This window comes from Acinonyx jubatus, chromosome C1 (genome assembly GCF_027475565.1).
Source record: "Acinonyx jubatus isolate Ajub_Pintada_27869175 chromosome C1, VMU_Ajub_asm_v1.0, whole genome shotgun sequence".
NCBI lineage: Eukaryota > Metazoa > Chordata > Mammalia > Carnivora > Felidae > Acinonyx > Acinonyx jubatus.
In genome coordinates this window covers 94,517,191-94,534,345 of record NC_069381.1, presented here as the reverse complement: position 1 = coordinate 94,534,345, position 17,155 = coordinate 94,517,191, and the positions used below count along the sequence as shown (strand labels likewise).

At 50.9% G+C, this 17,155-nt stretch overlaps 2 protein-coding genes across 8 annotated transcripts in view; one reads left to right on the top strand and one right to left on the bottom strand.

The window, feature by feature from the left end:
• The window catches only part of ST7L (suppression of tumorigenicity 7 like), a 103,673-nt gene that overhangs the window by 75,140 nt on the left and 11,378 nt on the right, over nt 1–17,155 (top strand). For 5 of the 7 annotated variants that reach the window (XM_053214619.1, XM_053214618.1, XM_053214615.1 and 2 more), the window contains exon 15: nt 5,302–6,382. The exons of 1 other annotated variant lie outside the window; for it this stretch is intronic. In XM_053214619.1, the coding sequence (XP_053070594.1) occupies nt 5,302–5,412 (111 nt within the window). In that variant the 3' untranslated portion in view covers nt 5,413–6,382. Of the gene's footprint in view, nt 1–5,272; nt 6,383–17,155 lie in introns of those variants that run through there. One more of the 7 variants, XM_015066141.3, reaches the window with a different exon arrangement.
• WNT2B (Wnt family member 2B) lies at nt 254–16,215 on the bottom strand. The gene is made up of 5 exons (XM_027058341.2): nt 14,538–16,215; nt 8,632–8,852; nt 7,309–7,586; nt 6,378–6,642; nt 254–3,158 (listed from the first exon to the last, which is right to left on the bottom strand). Exons 1-5 carry the CDS (start codon nt 14,723–14,725, stop codon nt 2,929–2,931), a joined length of 1,182 nt encoding a protein of 393 aa, XP_026914142.1. The 5' UTR covers nt 14,726–16,215; the 3' UTR covers nt 254–2,928.

Sequence of the window (17,155 nt, the reverse complement as noted above, 5' to 3'; positions counted from 1 at the left end):
TGAAGTTAACTTTGTACCCAAATAGCACTTTCTGCAACGCATTCTACCTAAATGTTAAAAGTTAGAAGAAATGAGGACTGACAGGAAGGAGTGTCAGAGAGGGGCTAAGAGACCGCTGCTGGAGGCACAGAACTCTCCTGACTAGAGGAGGGTCTGGAGAGGGGTTAGACGCTGTGAGTGGGTGGCAGCAGGACTAAATGGAGCCCTGACTGCACCAAATAAAGTTCTCCTTTTGCTGCTTGTTCCAAATAAATTAGTTTCTGTTTGTTTTATTGCAGAATAGACGCCAGTTGTCCAAAGCCAGTCACAATGCAGAGGCAAGCTAAGAAATACGAGGAAAAATTAATTGCTTGGCCATCATCCATCCCTTCTTGGGACCACATTGCCTCTGTAGTGGGGCTCACATGGACCTCTTTTCTTTCGCTATCCACCCCACTATTCAAACTTTTCACTCTCTGGACAGCTTGCTTTTCTCTTAACCATTTATAGTAAATTACAAAACTTGGGTCTTTATGAACTAGAATTTGGAGCCCAGGGGAAGCCCAGAGCAGTACGAGATGCCAGAAGAGGCTCAACTTCCTTCATAGGGTAAGAACTGAAAAGGAATAGGTGACAGCACAGGCAGATTGAACTTGGGTTGAAGTCCCAGGAAGGCCTAGCTGTCATTTATGTGGTTACCTGGGCATTCTTGTGAGAGCAGGGGCTGACTGGGACCTGAGGCTCTACCCAAACACCCTGATGTAAATTCCTTCAGCTGTATTCTTGATTCAGACTGACTTTGACCCCCTTACCTTCCCACTATGCTAAGGCTTTCCTCCTCCTAATCCCAGCTCAAGATGTCAGAAGCTCTTCTCTTTCCCTCCCATTTCCCCCTCCCTAATCCCACCATTGGCTCATCAGTTATCCAGTTGACTCCACTCTGCAAGGAAGACATTCCCCTGGCCTGACTCACTCAGTCCCATTTCTCCACAGGAATCCCCTCACCGCAGACCACAAGGGCCCTGACTAGCTCATGTTTTGTGTTAATGGATATGAAACCGGAGCAAACCCCTCACCAAAAGAAAAACCACCCCAAACTCTCCCACACAGGTCTCAGCAGGTTACACAAATATTAGTCCTATCATCCAAATAAATCTGCCCCCATGGCCCAGAGCTCTGGCTCCCCTATCCTCTGCTGCCTGTGCAGAGTGAAGCTGTTCTACAAACACGTGAGGACCCCAAGGGATGTTGGAGAGGAACTTGGAGGGGGGGTGGGCGCCTATGTTCAGAATTCCTTGTGTAGGCCCTTTAATCAACAGCCTGCTGTCAATACTTTGCAATTGTAAACGGAAGGTTTCAAGAGAAGTCATGATGGGCTAGACCAGTTAGGAACTTTGGTAAGAGTGTCTGTTGGCTGGAATTGGGGGGCACAATTAAAACTCAGTATCTGAGATAGGTTTATAACCTCATTTTACAGACGAGATGATAGAGGCTTGTAGAATTTGGGTATCTTGCTCAAAATATCAAAAACTGTAAATGGCACAACTGTGATTTCAACCCAGGTGTGTCATAACTGCAAATTTCTATACCACTCTGCTCTCTTAAATTATCAAAAGATAGCCATTGTCTAAGTCACATAAAAATAGGACATCACAGTTTTTGGGACTCCATATCATAGCTTGTAGCTTACAAAGCCTGCTATCTCTGGAGACTCCACTACTGCAAGCTTAGTTAGGCAGCAGGTAGTAGCATAGAAGGAACTCCCCTGTTTAAGCCAAACATGGAGTGAACAGTAATAATCCCCAGAACTTAGAGAGCCACTAAATAAAAATTTGTTCAATAAATGGGGAAAGGCTGTTTTTTAAGTTGTTTACCACTTTGGCCCCAAAGCCCCAGCTCTCTTTTCCTCTGTAGCCACTGGCTTCCATGCCCAACTTCAAAGACTAGGATTCTCTCCTAAAAATTGCCAAAGCCAGAGATCCCTACCTGACTAGTATACCCTGATGCCTCATGTGGGGCCCTTGAGATCAGGCCTGCTACCCTTTCCTACCCTCCATGAGTCACATATCTTTTACTAAGTGTTTCCCAAACCTAGTTGACCTCCAGAAGAATGCATAGAAACTGTAAAAAAATAAAATAAAACCCCAAAGGCCTAGGCAGGCTTACTAAATTATTCTTTCTCAGGAGTGTTCCAGGGTATTCTAGTGATCTATTAGGCATAAGAACCACTACATGCCACTTGGTTTGAACAGGCAGCAAGTGAGCAAGGGGCAGTGCTATCTGATATAGGTTGAAAAGAAGAGGGAGGTTGGAAGAGAATGTATGTTTGTATAGTTATATAATTTTTTCCCCTACAAAATACAGCAGTTTATAAACCTATGAGCATGTGAATGGAACCTTGTCCACTACGGCTAACTCTTACCTAGGAATCCCAGGCTCTGGGATAATGGAAGAAGGTTGTAGCCTGAGAGTTTCTTTTGGGGTACCAGGCAGTCTGCTCAAACTGACCCAGGGAAGAGATGTGGTTCCATCTCTGTCCCATCTACCCTTAGTCAGGTAGGAACACAAAGAAGCTCTCTCCAGGTACCCTTCCTCTTGCACACACAAGAAATGTCAGGAAGCCAGTGCAAAGGAAAGGAAAAATGAGCCTTGACCATGTGCTTTAGTGCAACTTATATCACTCTGAAGACTCCCACCTCTTCCCCTCTCCCTTCTAACCTCCAGAGGGGGCAGTCAGGGAGCTGTTCAGTTTCTTACATCCCCTGTCAACTCCTTCCCAGGGCTAAGGAACCAGTCAGGACACCAGAGTCCTTCTGGATTGCTTTCCAAGTCCTTAAATAGAAACTGTAGCAGCCCAGAGCTGAGGGTAGAGGAAGGCGTGCATGCAAAGATCTTGTGCTTTTGAGCCAGGAGTTTTGAAGTAGAGGGATGAGTGAGGTATTTCTACATTCAGGTCTGGTCCAGCCACTCTGCCTTCTTGGGGGCCTTGCAAGTGTGGACGTCCACAGTGTTTCTGCACTCCTTGCACCGCACTGCACAGCACCAGTGGAATTTGCACTCACACTGGGTGACACGGGTGACTCGAGTTGTGTCGTACCCTCGGCCACAGCACATGATTTCGCAACCATCCGTCCCTTTGGATGTCTTGCTACAGACACGGCCCGCAGTGCCTAGGGAACCTGGGTTGGGGAAGAGAATGAGAACCAAGTTACCTCTTACTTCAGCTGCTCTGGGTTCCCTTACCCACATCCTCATGAGGAAACCATAAAGAATCCCTTTTCCTGAAAATATGCCCAACTGGCCAAAATGACCATCTCCTTACTTCCCTTTGCACCACTCTGGCTTCTTCCCACCATAAAGGCTCCCCAAAGACCATTGACTTCACCTACTATGCCATCCCTGCCAATACACATCTCTGTGTCTCCTTCAAAACCTAGCCTTAAAATGCTCCTAGCTGTTAAAGCTGGGTAAGGGCTCTCTGTGTTAGAAGTTTTCCATACTAAACAGTTAAAAAAAACAAAAAAACAACTTAGCCTATAATTTATCTTTTCCAAGAAGTCATGCCACAACTCTGATCCAGCTACCATTTGTTAGTATTTTGGTCCTTAGTTTACATTTTAAGTTGTACCATACAGGGAAATAATATAGGATGGCCATTAAAAGCATGGGCCTTATTGTCATATTGTTCAAGTTTCAGTTCCAGGCCTGCCGCATCTTAGCTATGTGATTTCACGAGGTAGTTAATCTCTCTAGGCTTTAATCTTCTCATATGAAAATAGGCATAATAATAGCATGTAACTCAGTGGATTGTTACATCTATCATCTCTGTTCAGATGAGGAGGTGAACTGGTTAGTGTGACTGCCCAGAGGCATATCCCTGTGGAATTGCTACAGAATATCCCTTGCCTTACCCTTTACAGTAGGAACTCTTGAAGGGTAGGAATGATATTATCCCCCTGCACAGAGAGTGCTTAGGACTTCATTCTGACCAACTTTAGCAAGAGAGATCCTGCCGACAGATATAAAAACACAGAATTTGGGATGGGATGGGCCCTAGAAAGTATCTGTCTATTCTAACCCTTCTCCAGAGATGGGACAGGGACTGACCTGGAGGTTGAGGAAGGGGAACAGATTGACTGATTTTCTTGCAGTAGTCTGTACACCCTACTGCGATATGGAAAGAAAATGCTAGGGGCACCTGGATGGTTCAGTCGGTTAAGAGACTGACTTCAGCTCACGTCATGATCTCATGGTTAGTGGGTTCGAGCCCTGCATTGGGCTCTGTGCTGACAGCTCAGAGCCTGGGGCCTGCTTCAGATTCTGTGTCTCCCTCTTTCTCTGCCCTTCCCCCATTCACGTTCTGCCTCTCTCTCTCTCTCAAAAATAAACATTAAAAAAAAATTAAAAAAAAAAAAAAGAAAATGCTAGATCTTAGAACTTCTACATTTGTTTTTTATCTCATAAATTTAAAATCCCTACTTTGTATGTTTTATAAAGTACATATCAATACAGTGGAACATAGGTATCTTTTTAAAGTAAATATCCATATATTAGAGGTACATGCTCAAATAATTTTTTAATGAAAGAGTACGCAATCCAAAATTGTTAGAGGCCACTCTTCCAGAGTGTGGGCTAACTAGTTCTACTATCTGTGTTACCTCTAACTCCAAGGGCTGGATCTTAAGTCCTTTTGTGCACCAAAAGCCTCTTCTATACTCTAGAGCTGAGCTGTCCAGGTTATAGCCACCAGCCACACGTGGTCATTTAGTTATAAATTAACTAAAATTTAAAACTTAATTTCTCAGGCACAATACCTATATTTCAAATGCTCAGTAATCCCATGTGGCTAAGTGGCTATCTATTGGAAAACACAGATGTAGAACAGTTCTGTCATCACAGAGAGCTCCACCGGACAGGACTGCTTTGGTGGAAATTTGTGGCTCCATACTCGATTCTGAGATGACTTACACCCTTTGAATTCCAGGCCCCACTTTGGGTTTTATGAGACTTAATTTTATGCCTCCAAGAAAAACCAACACATCTGACTCACCCTTCCTTCTGACTCCAAAGATCCTTCCCCAAAGGTGCATTTTAGGTATAACAGCATAGGCTTATACCTCGGCTGCTATGGAATTATTTCAAGACATTCAGAGAGTAGTCCTCTGAATTATACCACGTGGGAAGAAAACATACCTAGTGGCAGGAAATCACTGAGAGAATCAGAAAGGGCTCTTTTAACTCCTTTTCTCCTAGCACCCTCCAAAGGGCACAAACTACTTTCTGTGTTACTTAGGTGGAGCCCCACCCTGTTTCTATGCCCAGATTTGCTCCGAGCCACTTGACTCTCCAGGAATGACAGTGATGGCTGAAAACAAACAGAACCAAAGACAGCTGTGGTTCCTGGCTCTATCTCACCCAAGTCCTGAGTGCTGAGTCTGCAGAGAAGAGCCTGCAAGCCCATGATAGTAACCAGAGGAAGAGCAGTTCTTTTGCACTAAAGGTTGTTCCTAGTCTAACCTGTCTGAACCTGAAATATGAGCCAAGCCAAGATGGTGACTTCTACTCTTTGGGGGCAATAACAAATCACTTTCCAGCATCCCCAAGAATTCCACCACAAATATCTGGACCAGATTGAAAAACAATTTGCTGCTTTCTGCTAGTGGTTAGCCCTACTAAGATCTCTTTCCTTGCTTCCCCAACTCCACTGTAGAATCTTCAGTGGCAGCACACTGGATATAGTCTTTCAAGGCCACTCATGGTCTGATCCTCACCTTTCTTTCTACCTCTAGTCTCCTCATCCCAAACCTTCACTCAGTCAGATTCATCATACCTCTCGGTTCCTAGAACAATCATGTACTTTCCCACCTACCACTCTGCTTATTGCCCTTCTCTTCTCTCTAGGTTGTCCAGGTGATCCCTACACCTCGAGAAATTGCTTAAGTTCCACATTTTCCAATAAGCTTTTCTTGGTTTCTCCAGCTTTGTGTCTTCTGCAATTGCATATGTCCACCGATTGATTACATCTTATTTCTTCAGCCAGATCATAAACAGTCAGAGACGTAGGGTTCCTCCACCTCATGCTTGTGTACAGCCCATACATTGCTTGGTATTGAAAACGGGTGACTCATTTAAACAATCCCTGAATAATACCTACTGTACCCCAGATGCTGGGGATATAAAAGAGTGAGAAATGACCTCTCCTCTGCTTGGGTAGCACTGGGACTGGTGGCTTGAGGCATTCATTATCAATCTTATTATAAGACGTTCACGTCGAGAGGAGACTGATGCCTCGCAAAGTACCACTTCCCTAACTCCTGTGGCTGAGCAGACTATGATTGACCAGGGGTGCCTGCACCAAGAACTGGGGCTCCTTGTCCTTACCTGCTTTCCTTACTCACCTGCAGCCTTGTCTAAGACACAGTAGTCTGGGGAGTTGTCAAAGTAGACAAGGTCAGTCCGGGTGGCACGGCGATAACCTTGGCGGGCTGCTGTGAAGTTGGCGCCATCCTGGGTTGCTGTCACCTGCACAGCCCCATCGTAGCGCCGCCGCAGGTAATCCCCTGTGCGGCGGAAGTCTGAGAGTGCACGCCAGCAGGTGCGCAGAGTACAGGAGCCACTAACGCCATGGCACTTACACTCGAGCTTCAGAAACCGCCGCACAGCCTGGGAGGTGAGGGAGAGGCAGCCGGTCAGGGCACTTTTCAGTCATCCTTAGGGCTACAAGCAAGCATGAGTGCTCTGACATCTGGCCTAGGCTGGACAGTGGGTTCTCTCCCCATCAGAACCCACCCATTCAAGAACCTCTTCCTCCATGAATCCTCCCTAGACCACCAGTGCTTTCTTCCCACGATAGTGTGTTCAAACACAGAGCCACAGGATCCTGTTCATGATTACAGTTTGCCATCACATGCCCTACTTTTACATGTTCTTAGAGTTTAAAGTGCCGTGTCTTCTGCTTCTCTAGCATGTCATTTCCCAGCACAGTACTAGGCACATTGGCAGTGCTCAGAAACCAGTGAACTGCCCAGAGCAAGTTCTTATCCTCCTCAGTCTTTATGGAAGTGGTCCTTCCCCTTCTTAAAAAGTTAACTTCCCTTCTTTTCTCTACCTTTCCCTACTTTCCACATCTGTGAAGACACTTTATGCGCCTGGTTGAATCTAGGCATTCCCAAGCTCCCTTGCATTCACTACTCCTATCCCGTGGGGGTTGGGGCTGCTGGAAGTGATCCAGGAGCCTTCAGCACTTCCACCTTCACATTCACTCCGTGATCACACGTACTGGTCACCCCCAGCAGATATGGACGTACATGCACAGACATGAGTACTGACCGTGCGACCACAGCGGTTGTTATGTAAGTTCATGAGGGCCCGGGCATCCTTAAGCCTCTTTTCCTTGGCATCCACAAAGGCCTTGGCAAAGCGAACACCATAATGGATGTTGTCACTGCAGCCACCCCAGTCAAAATCCCCACGTTGGTCATGGTGTCGGCCACGGGTGTAGGGGTCACAGCTGCACACACTCAGTTCTCCCTGGCTGCAGGCACGAGTGATAGCATGGACCACCCCTGCAGACGAGATGGCATATACAAATGCTGCCTCCCGGCTACCTGGAGAGAGAAAGGTAGAAGTACATTTCTGCAAAGAGGCCTATGTCTGTCCCTGTCTTCTGCCCACACAACCCCCCACTCTGAAACCTCCTCTCTTCTTGTCTTTCCCAGAGCAACTCCTGCACCTGCTTTTTTCAAGGTGGCCTTCCCTTCCAAAAGCATTCCCCAGAGTATCTGACCTCTTCCCCTCGGCCCTCAGTACTCTCTATCCGCTTCTTTGTACATCTGACCTCTTGGGCTGACCTGTACTCTTGCTTCCTTCCAAACTCCCTGGATCCATCCATTGAAAAGTTTCACAGTGAGTCATCCCCTCCCACCGAGTGCCAATCCTAGCTCAGCTAAGCCTGCCTCAGTCCACATTCCAGGCCTTTTCAGACCTACTCTGCTGGACAGTTCCCCTACAATAGAGACCCCAGCCCAGGGGTTAGCCTGTTTGGGGAGACCTGCTACTTTCCAGGGCCTGCTTCCTTCTTACCCTGCTCTCAGGGATTGATGACTCATCACCCCTGTCCCCCAGACACCTCCCGATTCCCATCTCCTTCCCTTTCTCCTAGTTTATTGTCTCACTTCTGCTTAGCTTTTTTGCTGAGCTGGGGCCAAGCCACCAACTCTCCAAATATTTACATATCACCTTTCTGTTTATCCCTTGCTGCCATTACTGTGATGTTGGGAGTGTTGGGGTGAGGGTAGTGATGGTGGCAGTGAGTACAGAGCAGCCGTTCTAGTCCTCAGCCTTACAGTGCGTGGAAACCCTCACACTGGGGTTGGGGAGGAAAGGGGGAGGGAAGACGAGACATGGAGGTGGCAGGGGACACTGTACCTTTGTGTATCATCCCAGCAACACTGGCATTTAGAGGGGTCCCTGCCTACATATCTCAGGTACTGAGGGTCTGTTCCCAACTGTATCCTGGGCACTGCCCTCAACCGTCTATCTGATTATGAGGCAGTGTGTCCAAGAGGGGAGGAGGATCATGCCTACCCTACCCACTTGCCACCCCAGGCACAGACAGGGAAGTAGTTGGAGCAGGGTGGAAGAGCTCCCTACTTCTGAGCATGACACGGCCAAAGACAGTGTGGTCCCGGTCCAGCGTGGTGCAGTTCCAGCGGTGGTGGCGGAACTGGTGCTGACACTCTCGGATCCATTCTCGGGCACCCTCGCCCACCGAGCGCATGATGTCTGGGTAACGCTGGCACAGCTGCCGCTGCCGGCTCACCAGACCAGGGATATTGTCACAGATCACTCGGGCCCCCAGTGCCCCGATGTACCTGCAAGGTGGAGATGGCCCTGTCAGAGCATCCTGGCCCTTTTCCTGCCTCAGGAGGGGGAGAAGGAGGGGGAGGGGGAGGGGAGAGATTTGGCATTCAGAACTTGAAGAGGTTCCTTCCCCTCCTCCAACCCACATTCCCTGAGGCCAAAGGGTACAGCTTTCCCCACAAGCCTGGAGAAATGGTTACACAGTTGCAGAGAGTAATTGAGTGGTCTCTCACCATCATCCGCTCCCCAGCCAAAGGTCCAAGTGACACACACTCCCAGAACACGGGCCAGGCATGTGTCACATACGTAGAAGCCCTGGGCATGTCACACAAACCCATTCCCTGTTTATTTAATAAACATTAAGAGCCTCAGAGAAAAATAAACTAACAAAACAAGAGTCTGAGACAACACTCTTACACCCACATGTAAGAGGCAAGTCCTTCGTAGCTGGTCCATGAAGACATAGTTTGGGGGAGGAAGGATGGAGACAGTGGGAAGAGACTCAGTGGGCAATTTTGAGTCATGTTTACAGCTCTAGTCAGACCCATGTAGCTAAAATTCCTCACTCCCAAACCTGAGGTCTTGGGGAGGAAGACCCCACCCCCAAATCTCCTCCCTATACCCTTCATTTCCAGGCTCCACAGCCTTTCTTAACAAATGAGTCTTGGAGGCATGATGTCCTGGATGAACCTGCTTGGGCAGAGGGCTGTTAGCAGTGGGAAGCCAAAGCCAAGATAAAGCGAGGGGGGTGACACTCCCCATATTCCAGTCCCCACTCTGCCCAATTCAAACAATTTTAAGAAGATCAGTTGGGGTGGGCTACTAAAAGTTAGGTGGGTTGCTAGAGTCACTCTCAAATTTCTCAGTATTTTCTCTTCACTCGAACATTCTTAGCTTCTTCTCTCCATGAGGTCACTAAATGAGATCTGACCCATTCATACACTTCACACTCCCTCGCTGTCTCTCCAACACCTAGCACCTTCCTTGGCCCTCTGGGAGTTCTCTGTTCTCCTATCCTAACACATCAAATGGATACCTCTCTCTCTTTCTCTGAACAGGTGGGGGTCAAAGGGGGCAGTTGCTGCTACGGGCTGAAAAGATTTGGTTTGGGCTGTGAATGAGCCTGTGGTTTGGGAGAGATCCCAAAATGGGCCTAGAAGTGGGTGAGGGGAACAGAAGGCAGCCAGTGGGGAGAGAGGAAAAGCTGGACCGCCCTGGGCTCTATGTCCCCTCACCGTGCCCTGCCCACATCCTTGTGCCTGGCCCTCACCCACAAACTAGATCACCGCTGGTGACACCAAGTCAGACAGACTCAAGGAGGGCTGATGCTTGCCTCTTTTGGAGCTCAGCAGGGCTGATGGGGCCCATCTGTCCCCGGGGGAGGGGTGAGAGGGCTGGCCCACCACTGACAAATCCCATGGAATCAGCGTCCCCAGCAGCACCGTCCATCAGGGCAATAGCTTCCAGGAACAAACAAAATAAACACCCCGGGCTGGGCCAGGCCGGAAAAGGCCGCCTGACGCACAGCCTGGAGTTACACCCACTGCCGCGGTGCTTTGTTTGGAGAATCAAGACCATTGCAGTTGGAGCTCGTCCCTGTCTCACCACCGTTTTGCTTCCCCAGTTCGGCCCAAGTACTACTCTAAGCAATGGGTGTTTGTTTTTTTTACTGGGGCTTGGAAAGAGGGGGGTTGGATGGGAATGGGAGACCAGTAATCCAGCCCTCATGAGACAGTCTGGAGTGAGGCAGGCCAAACTCTGGCAATAAGTCCTTCCTGTGGTATGACTTAAATCCATTCTGCTGCAACCCACATTGGTCCTTCTTGTTACATCCTCACTGAGCGTGGGAACATTTAGTACCTAAGACAGGAAGATAATTACGTTCCTCTACTACCACCCAGACCCCATTAAGTAGCTGCACTAAGTGCCCCAACTGGTGTGATTCTGAAGAGCAGGGCACTTGCCTGCTGGCTAGTGGTCAGCCCCTTGTAGTTGGTGGGGGAGGCGGGCTCCAATACAACTGAGCTTCAGTCCCCTCTCAATTCAACACACGCCTGCATGTGCCAAGCACTGAGCTCAGCTGTTAGGGCACAGAGATGTTTAAGGCACCTTGCATCTCATTGGCTGGTAAGAGGGGGAGAGATGCCCCTGACTCCAGCTCTGTTTTCCCTTTCAGAAGTTTTCCTTTCCTTCCCAGCCTCCTGCCCCAGAATGCTCCCTTCACCTGCTTTTGACCAATTCACGTCCCTTCCTTTGACAAAGTGACCCATACCTTACTCTAGCCCTTTGCTCCTCAAAGTGTGGTCCCCAGAACAGCCATATGGGCATCATCTAGGGATCTGTTAGAAATGCAGAGCCTTGGGCCCCACCCCAGGCGTACTGAATCAGATTCTGCATTTTCACCAACATCACGAGGTGATTCAGACACCCTGTTCCATGAAGGCAGAGATTTTTGTCTGTTTTGTTCACTTGGTTACCCCCAGAACCTAGAACAGTGTCTGGCACATAGTAGATACTTAATAACTGTTTGTTGAATAAACACCTAACCGCTCTGATTTACCGCCAACTCTCTTTTCCCCCTAGCCAGCCATAAACTTCATTTCAATTACAGCTTTACTCCTGCTGACATTGCCAGCCTATTTGCAGATGTTTTATATTTGTGTCTTTTTAATGAGGCCAGGGATGCTCTTTTCATTTCCCCTCTTGCAGTCCCTAGTGTACACAATTCAGCCCAGCCCACACAGGGCTTTGAACACAGGAATAAAACTATTTACCTTCCCTGAATCTCTTAATACAACATCATTTATATGGTACTTTACAGTTCACGAAACCTTTTTCTAAACAAAAATCCTATGAGACAGGTCTCCATTTTACAGATGAAGAGACTGAGGTTCAGGGAGATTAAGTGGTAATACCCACTCTGTCCATCAGGACTAGTCGGAGGAGAGCCAGGGCGAACCAAGGATATCTGACTCCAAAGTCCAAGCTCATTTTCACTCCGAGAACAAGACAGGCATACAATGCTTAACCAGGAATAGAGCAATCTAGCTCCAAAATTGGTGTGAACTTGGGCAAGTTTATACCACTCCCCTCCCAGCCCTCACTTTCTTCATGTGTGAAATGGAGAAAATAATAGTATCTACCTCACCAGATTACTTTGGGCATTGAAGAAGATGATGCTCATAAAGTACTTAGTTATAGTGTCCAAAGCTTAGTAAAGATTCATTGAATGGCAGTTGGTGGTGGTGACAATAATGCTATTATTATGATATCAACTCTGTTCCTCTCCCTTCGTGAATCCATGCATGATGTCCTGCTCACGGGATTCCCTACATCCAGCCCCCTGCAGAATGCAAAATGGAACAGGGAAGCACATGCGAGGAGCCCCCTATTTCTTGCTCTGTTTGTCACAGATTAAGAAGAGACCATCTGTTTCCTCCTCCAGTTAGAAGTGGGGAGAGGGAAGGAGTGACTGGAGAGTAAGGGAAGGGCTGGGGGGACGATCAGACTGTTAGCTGGTGATAGTGATGACCTTCTGCTCCAGAGTGGAACACGGATACACACAGGGTCAACAGGCATCTCTTCCAGGGTTTGGACAGAGTATCAATCTTGCTGGGTTTTTTCCTTAAAGGAAAGAGAGATACCTTGGGGGCCTGACCTGCCTTTAGAAAGCAGCTTTCCACTGTATCTCAGAAGTGATGACCACTGAGGCAGGCATCTGGGGCCTACAGCTGTGACACGTGTGAGGCAAGGAGATTGAACTAACCTCTGCACCCACTCCCCATCCTGGATTCACTGCCACCTTTCACAGCGACTGCCGAGTCCCTCCCTATCACTGTATCACTGGCATGCCCCCTCTCTGGCTCTTCTACCCAGAGTTTTTCCAAAATGTGAACCACGTGGGGGTGAGAGCAGTAGAAGGGAGAAAGGAAAAGAAGAGGGAGTAGCCAAGGGACAAATTGGGGACCAGAAAACACCCTAGTTGGGTCTTTAGGAAGCACTACCAGGATGCTGCAATTATCAGAGTGACACTTCCTCACCTAAACACCAAGTGGTCCCCAAAACTACCTCCCAAACTGGTAAGAAGCAATCAAGAGTCCCTAAAAGCAAATTGCTATCTGGGGTGGGTAAAGATGCACTGTGGTCACTTCATCGTCTCTCCATCCGGCCACTGAACACACAAGTCCCCAGCCAAACTGAGTCCCTGATGGCTTTGATCTCCCTCTGAACTTTGAAAGGCTTTTCTCCTCTGTCCCCTCTTCTCTTTCCCTTTCTAAAAGAATGTTTCAAGCCAGATGTAAGATATGGGCCTCCCTTCTCCCCCATCCAGAACAAACCACCCCCCCTTGCCTTCCCCAACACTGCAGAGATTAAAAAGATCCAAAAGAGAGATTTTTCTGAAACAGGAAAATGGGGGGGGGGGGGGATTGGGGATGGAGAGCAACGCATCTTGAAATGATAGGAATCTGCAGCCCAAGCTTGCTGGCCCCTCAGCCAGCTACCCCTCACCCTTCCTAGCCAAGATTCCAAGTCTAGAGGAGAAAAGCCACAGGGTGCAAGGGGAGGAGAGACCACTCTGTGTGGTGGGAAGGGGGAGGGTGGAAGGAGCAAAGTAAGAAAAGGAAGGGGGCACTGCTTGGGTAGGGAGGGGCAAGAGTGCAGTCTGAAGCCAGTTTGATGGGGGGGGGGCAGTGAAGAGGAAAGATGAGAAGACTGTCTTTTCTCAGTTCAGTTCCCCCCTTTGCCCCCCAGAGGGTGGGGGAGGAGGGAGAGCAGCTTTCTCCTGAGAGAAAAGGATGAATGCCATCCAGGGCTTGGGGGTGGTGCAGGGGGGGATTCAGAAAAGAGGAGATATCCAGTGGGTTTTTAATGCCTTTTGCCTCATCTGCCCTCTTGTGAGGTGTCTGGAGGCCTGCAAGAAACCTGAGGGGAGGGTCTCAATGCTTTGCACCTCCAGAAGCCTCTAGTTCTTGGACGGGAAAGAGATGGGAGACACAGGGTCATCTGGGAAGAAAAAGGAAGAAGAGAGGGATGTCAGGGTTCGAAGTGACATCTTCAAAGCTGAAGTTGAAGACAAACGCCTAAATTATGCAATTATGCAAAATTGTTTTAATTGTGAGAGTTAATGGAGTATTTTTGCTTTGATTCCATTTCTAAACCTTGTGCTGGGTGCTATAGCATGAACACCAAAGTCTTACTGCCTACCCGGTGGGGTAGACTAGCGAGAGCCTCGTCCGCCCTCGCCAAATGCCCTTTTCTCCACCTCGGGGGGGGGGGGGGGGCGGGGGGGGCGGGGGTCGACGTTAGGCGATCAGGGGGCTCTGTTGGAGGGCTACTGAAGGCCCCAGATGGACGATTGGTTTCTTGAATCCACCCTGAGAAAAACTTGGAAGGTAGCATTCCCCCTAAGTCAGAGCTGAAATGGGGCACAGCACAAGGGAATCTGGAAAGCCTCGACCACCAGGCGTCCTTGCTCCAAACACCCAGGGCCCACCTCACTGGGTGAGCAGCACACCTATCCACCCCCACCCTTACTCCGAGACTTAAGTGACAGTCCGGCTCGGATCGTCTCTAACTCCGTCGAAGCAAAAGCCTGGTCTCCTGTGCAGCCGGTGCCAGGAGCTGCGTAATTCCTCTGGGCGCCTTCGGCCTCTGACCCCGCGCCTCACCCTCCCCACCCCGAGGGCCATGCTCACCACCAGGACGTGTCTACGCGGGCCGGCAGCGTCAGCAGCAGCAGCAACAGCAGGCAGGCAAGACCGAGGCGGGCCGAAGCCCGAGAGCCGTCGGGGGCCGCGGGTCCTGGCGGGAGCGCGGGGACAGGGGCGCGGGCGCGCCGAGGGGGGAGCTGTGCGGCTTCCTCCGCACCACCCGGCTTCAGCATAGCTCCCCGATGACTCCCGCCGCGCGACCCGGAGGGGCGTGGACGGGGCACCGGCTCAGGGTACTCAGGCTGCTCCTACCTCACCCCCTTGGGGGGCCATAGGGCCCGGCGGCGGGGCACCCAGGGGCACCTGGAGTCCGGGAGCCGGGGCGCAGGGTCCCGGAGGGGGCTCAGGGAACGGGTTCCGGAAGCCGACGGCGGCGCGCGGAGCCCCGGGTCTGGGACGCGCTGCCCCGGCGCTGGGCGCGGTGTCAGGGGGTCGGTGGCGCGGAGTAGGGCTGCGGGTTGAGTGTGTGCGGACAGCCCCTCGGCCGCGGGCTCTCATTGGACGGCGCGGGGCGGGGCCGAAGCCGGGGACACGCGCGGCCCTCTGGGCGGCTCCGCCTGCGCCAGCCCCGGGCGCTTCGCAGCGCCCTAGGTGTGGCGGCCCCCTCCGCCCCTCGGCTCTCCGCGGAGCACCGCGCCGCGCCCTCACCTGCTTCGGCGGGCCGCGACGGGGTGCGGGGGAGCCCTTCAGAACCCGTAGCGCCCAATCCTGGCCGACGCAGCGCCACCGGGTCCTAGCGCCCTTCAATTGGCAACCCTAACTTCTGTGGGTGATGGCCAGGAGCGCAGAGTGAGGGGGCCGCAGACACTTCCCCTCTGTTCTCTAACCTACAGTGACACCGGAGCTGAGCCACTGAGCATGCACTCATTTCCTCGGTCCTCTCTCGGTTCTTGCGCTTCTGTGAAATGGGTAGAACCTCTGTCACGGGGAGTTGCGGGAGGATCTTAACTCCTGTTCAAAGTTGCCAACTGGGGCTCTTTGGGCAGTCGGCTTCAGGTAGGGGCTTCTCTCATCTAGGGCTTGTTGCTCCTCGTTCCTCCGACCCACTGCCCACCGCACCCCCTGCACGCAAACAATGTTTAGACCTGGTTCACGCCCGCCTGCCGGCCCCGATGCTCCCCTCTGGCCTGTGGACCGGGAATCGATGGCAGAAGCAGAGGGGGCACACCTGCGGACCGGACAAGGACTCCCCGCCCTTTACCGCCCCGGCTGAGCAGAACTTAGTCTCTCCCGGCTACCCCAGTGCTTCGGTCCCCCACCCCCTCGGGCGGGGCTGCAAGCAGGAAAGAATCAGAAACAGCTGGGCGGCTTTCCCGAACCAGAGGCCAGGGTGGGGGTCCTGCTGAGAGTGGAAGACCCGGAGCCATTTCTCTCCGTCGCCTTTCCTCCTCCCTACTGCTCCCTCACCCCCTCGGTCACCCATCCCACCCCTGCACACCGCCCCGGGGCGTGGTAAATCAGGAAGGGGTGGGGAGGGGCTGACTGCTGACGATGACACCCCTCTTCTCTCCCCGCACTTACCAGGCAGGCTGGTAGAACCTTTGGGATCAGAGTGGCCCCGGCCTTCCAACTTGGAGAGTTGGGAAGTGGCCTGACCTCTTCTCCAGCCTCAGTTTCTCCTGTCTAACCCCTCATTCCCAAGTGTCTTTATGCCTCTCCCCATGATTTATCTAAACTGTAAAGCCCTGGTGTAAACAATGCTCTGGAAACTGCCCATCCTCCTCAACCCCAAACTCACTGTCAGTTCTTGGTTGGGGGCCTGCCGGTGGGGTCGGGGTGGGGGTGGGGTGTTAGAGCCGCCTGAGTGTGAGTGGACACCGCGCAGCTGCAGACATCCCAGGGGCAGATATGGGGGGGGGGGAGGGCTCAGAAGGACCTTTATGCCCTCTCCCTACCTCTCTACCTTACTTTCTGTGGCAGGGGCCAAAGTGCCTTCATTAATTCAACAAATATTTATCTACTCCTTACCAGTGCCAGACTGTGCTAGAACAGTCTGCTAGTGAACAAGGCAAAACAAAACACTTTCTGCCCTCATGGAGTTTACCTTCTATTGGGATAACATGAACAATACACAGTATACATCATAAGTAAAACATATAGTATGTTAGAAAGGAGTAAGAGCAGTGGGAAGGACAGAGTTGTAACTAGGATGATGAAGGTAGGCTCACTAAGGCAACATTCAAGCAAAGACTTGAGGAGGCCAGGGAACAAGCCGGGCAGATTTATGGTGGAGAGCATTCGCAGCAGAGGGTACAGCCAACACAGAGGCACTATGGTGGGTATGCGCTGGTGTGCAAAGGGTGGCATGGGGGCCGCAAGGAGCTGGGGGAAGGAGAGGAGTTCAGCTAGGTAGCCAGGGTGGCCCAAGTCCTGTGGGGTGGGGCATAGGGGTTGAAATTGGGGGCTGGACTGGAGTTGCATAGGAGTGGGAGAGGGTTGACTGCCGAGACCAAGCAGGGCCAGCATGCAGCCACATCCCTCCCTACTAACCAGCTGACCCTTCCCTCCCCTTCTCTCCTTTCCCTGAGTCTGAAAGTATCCAGCAGCCCTTGTGTTTCATCAAAAAGACTCTCAAAAAGCAGACTCTCTGCCGAGCTTCCCTG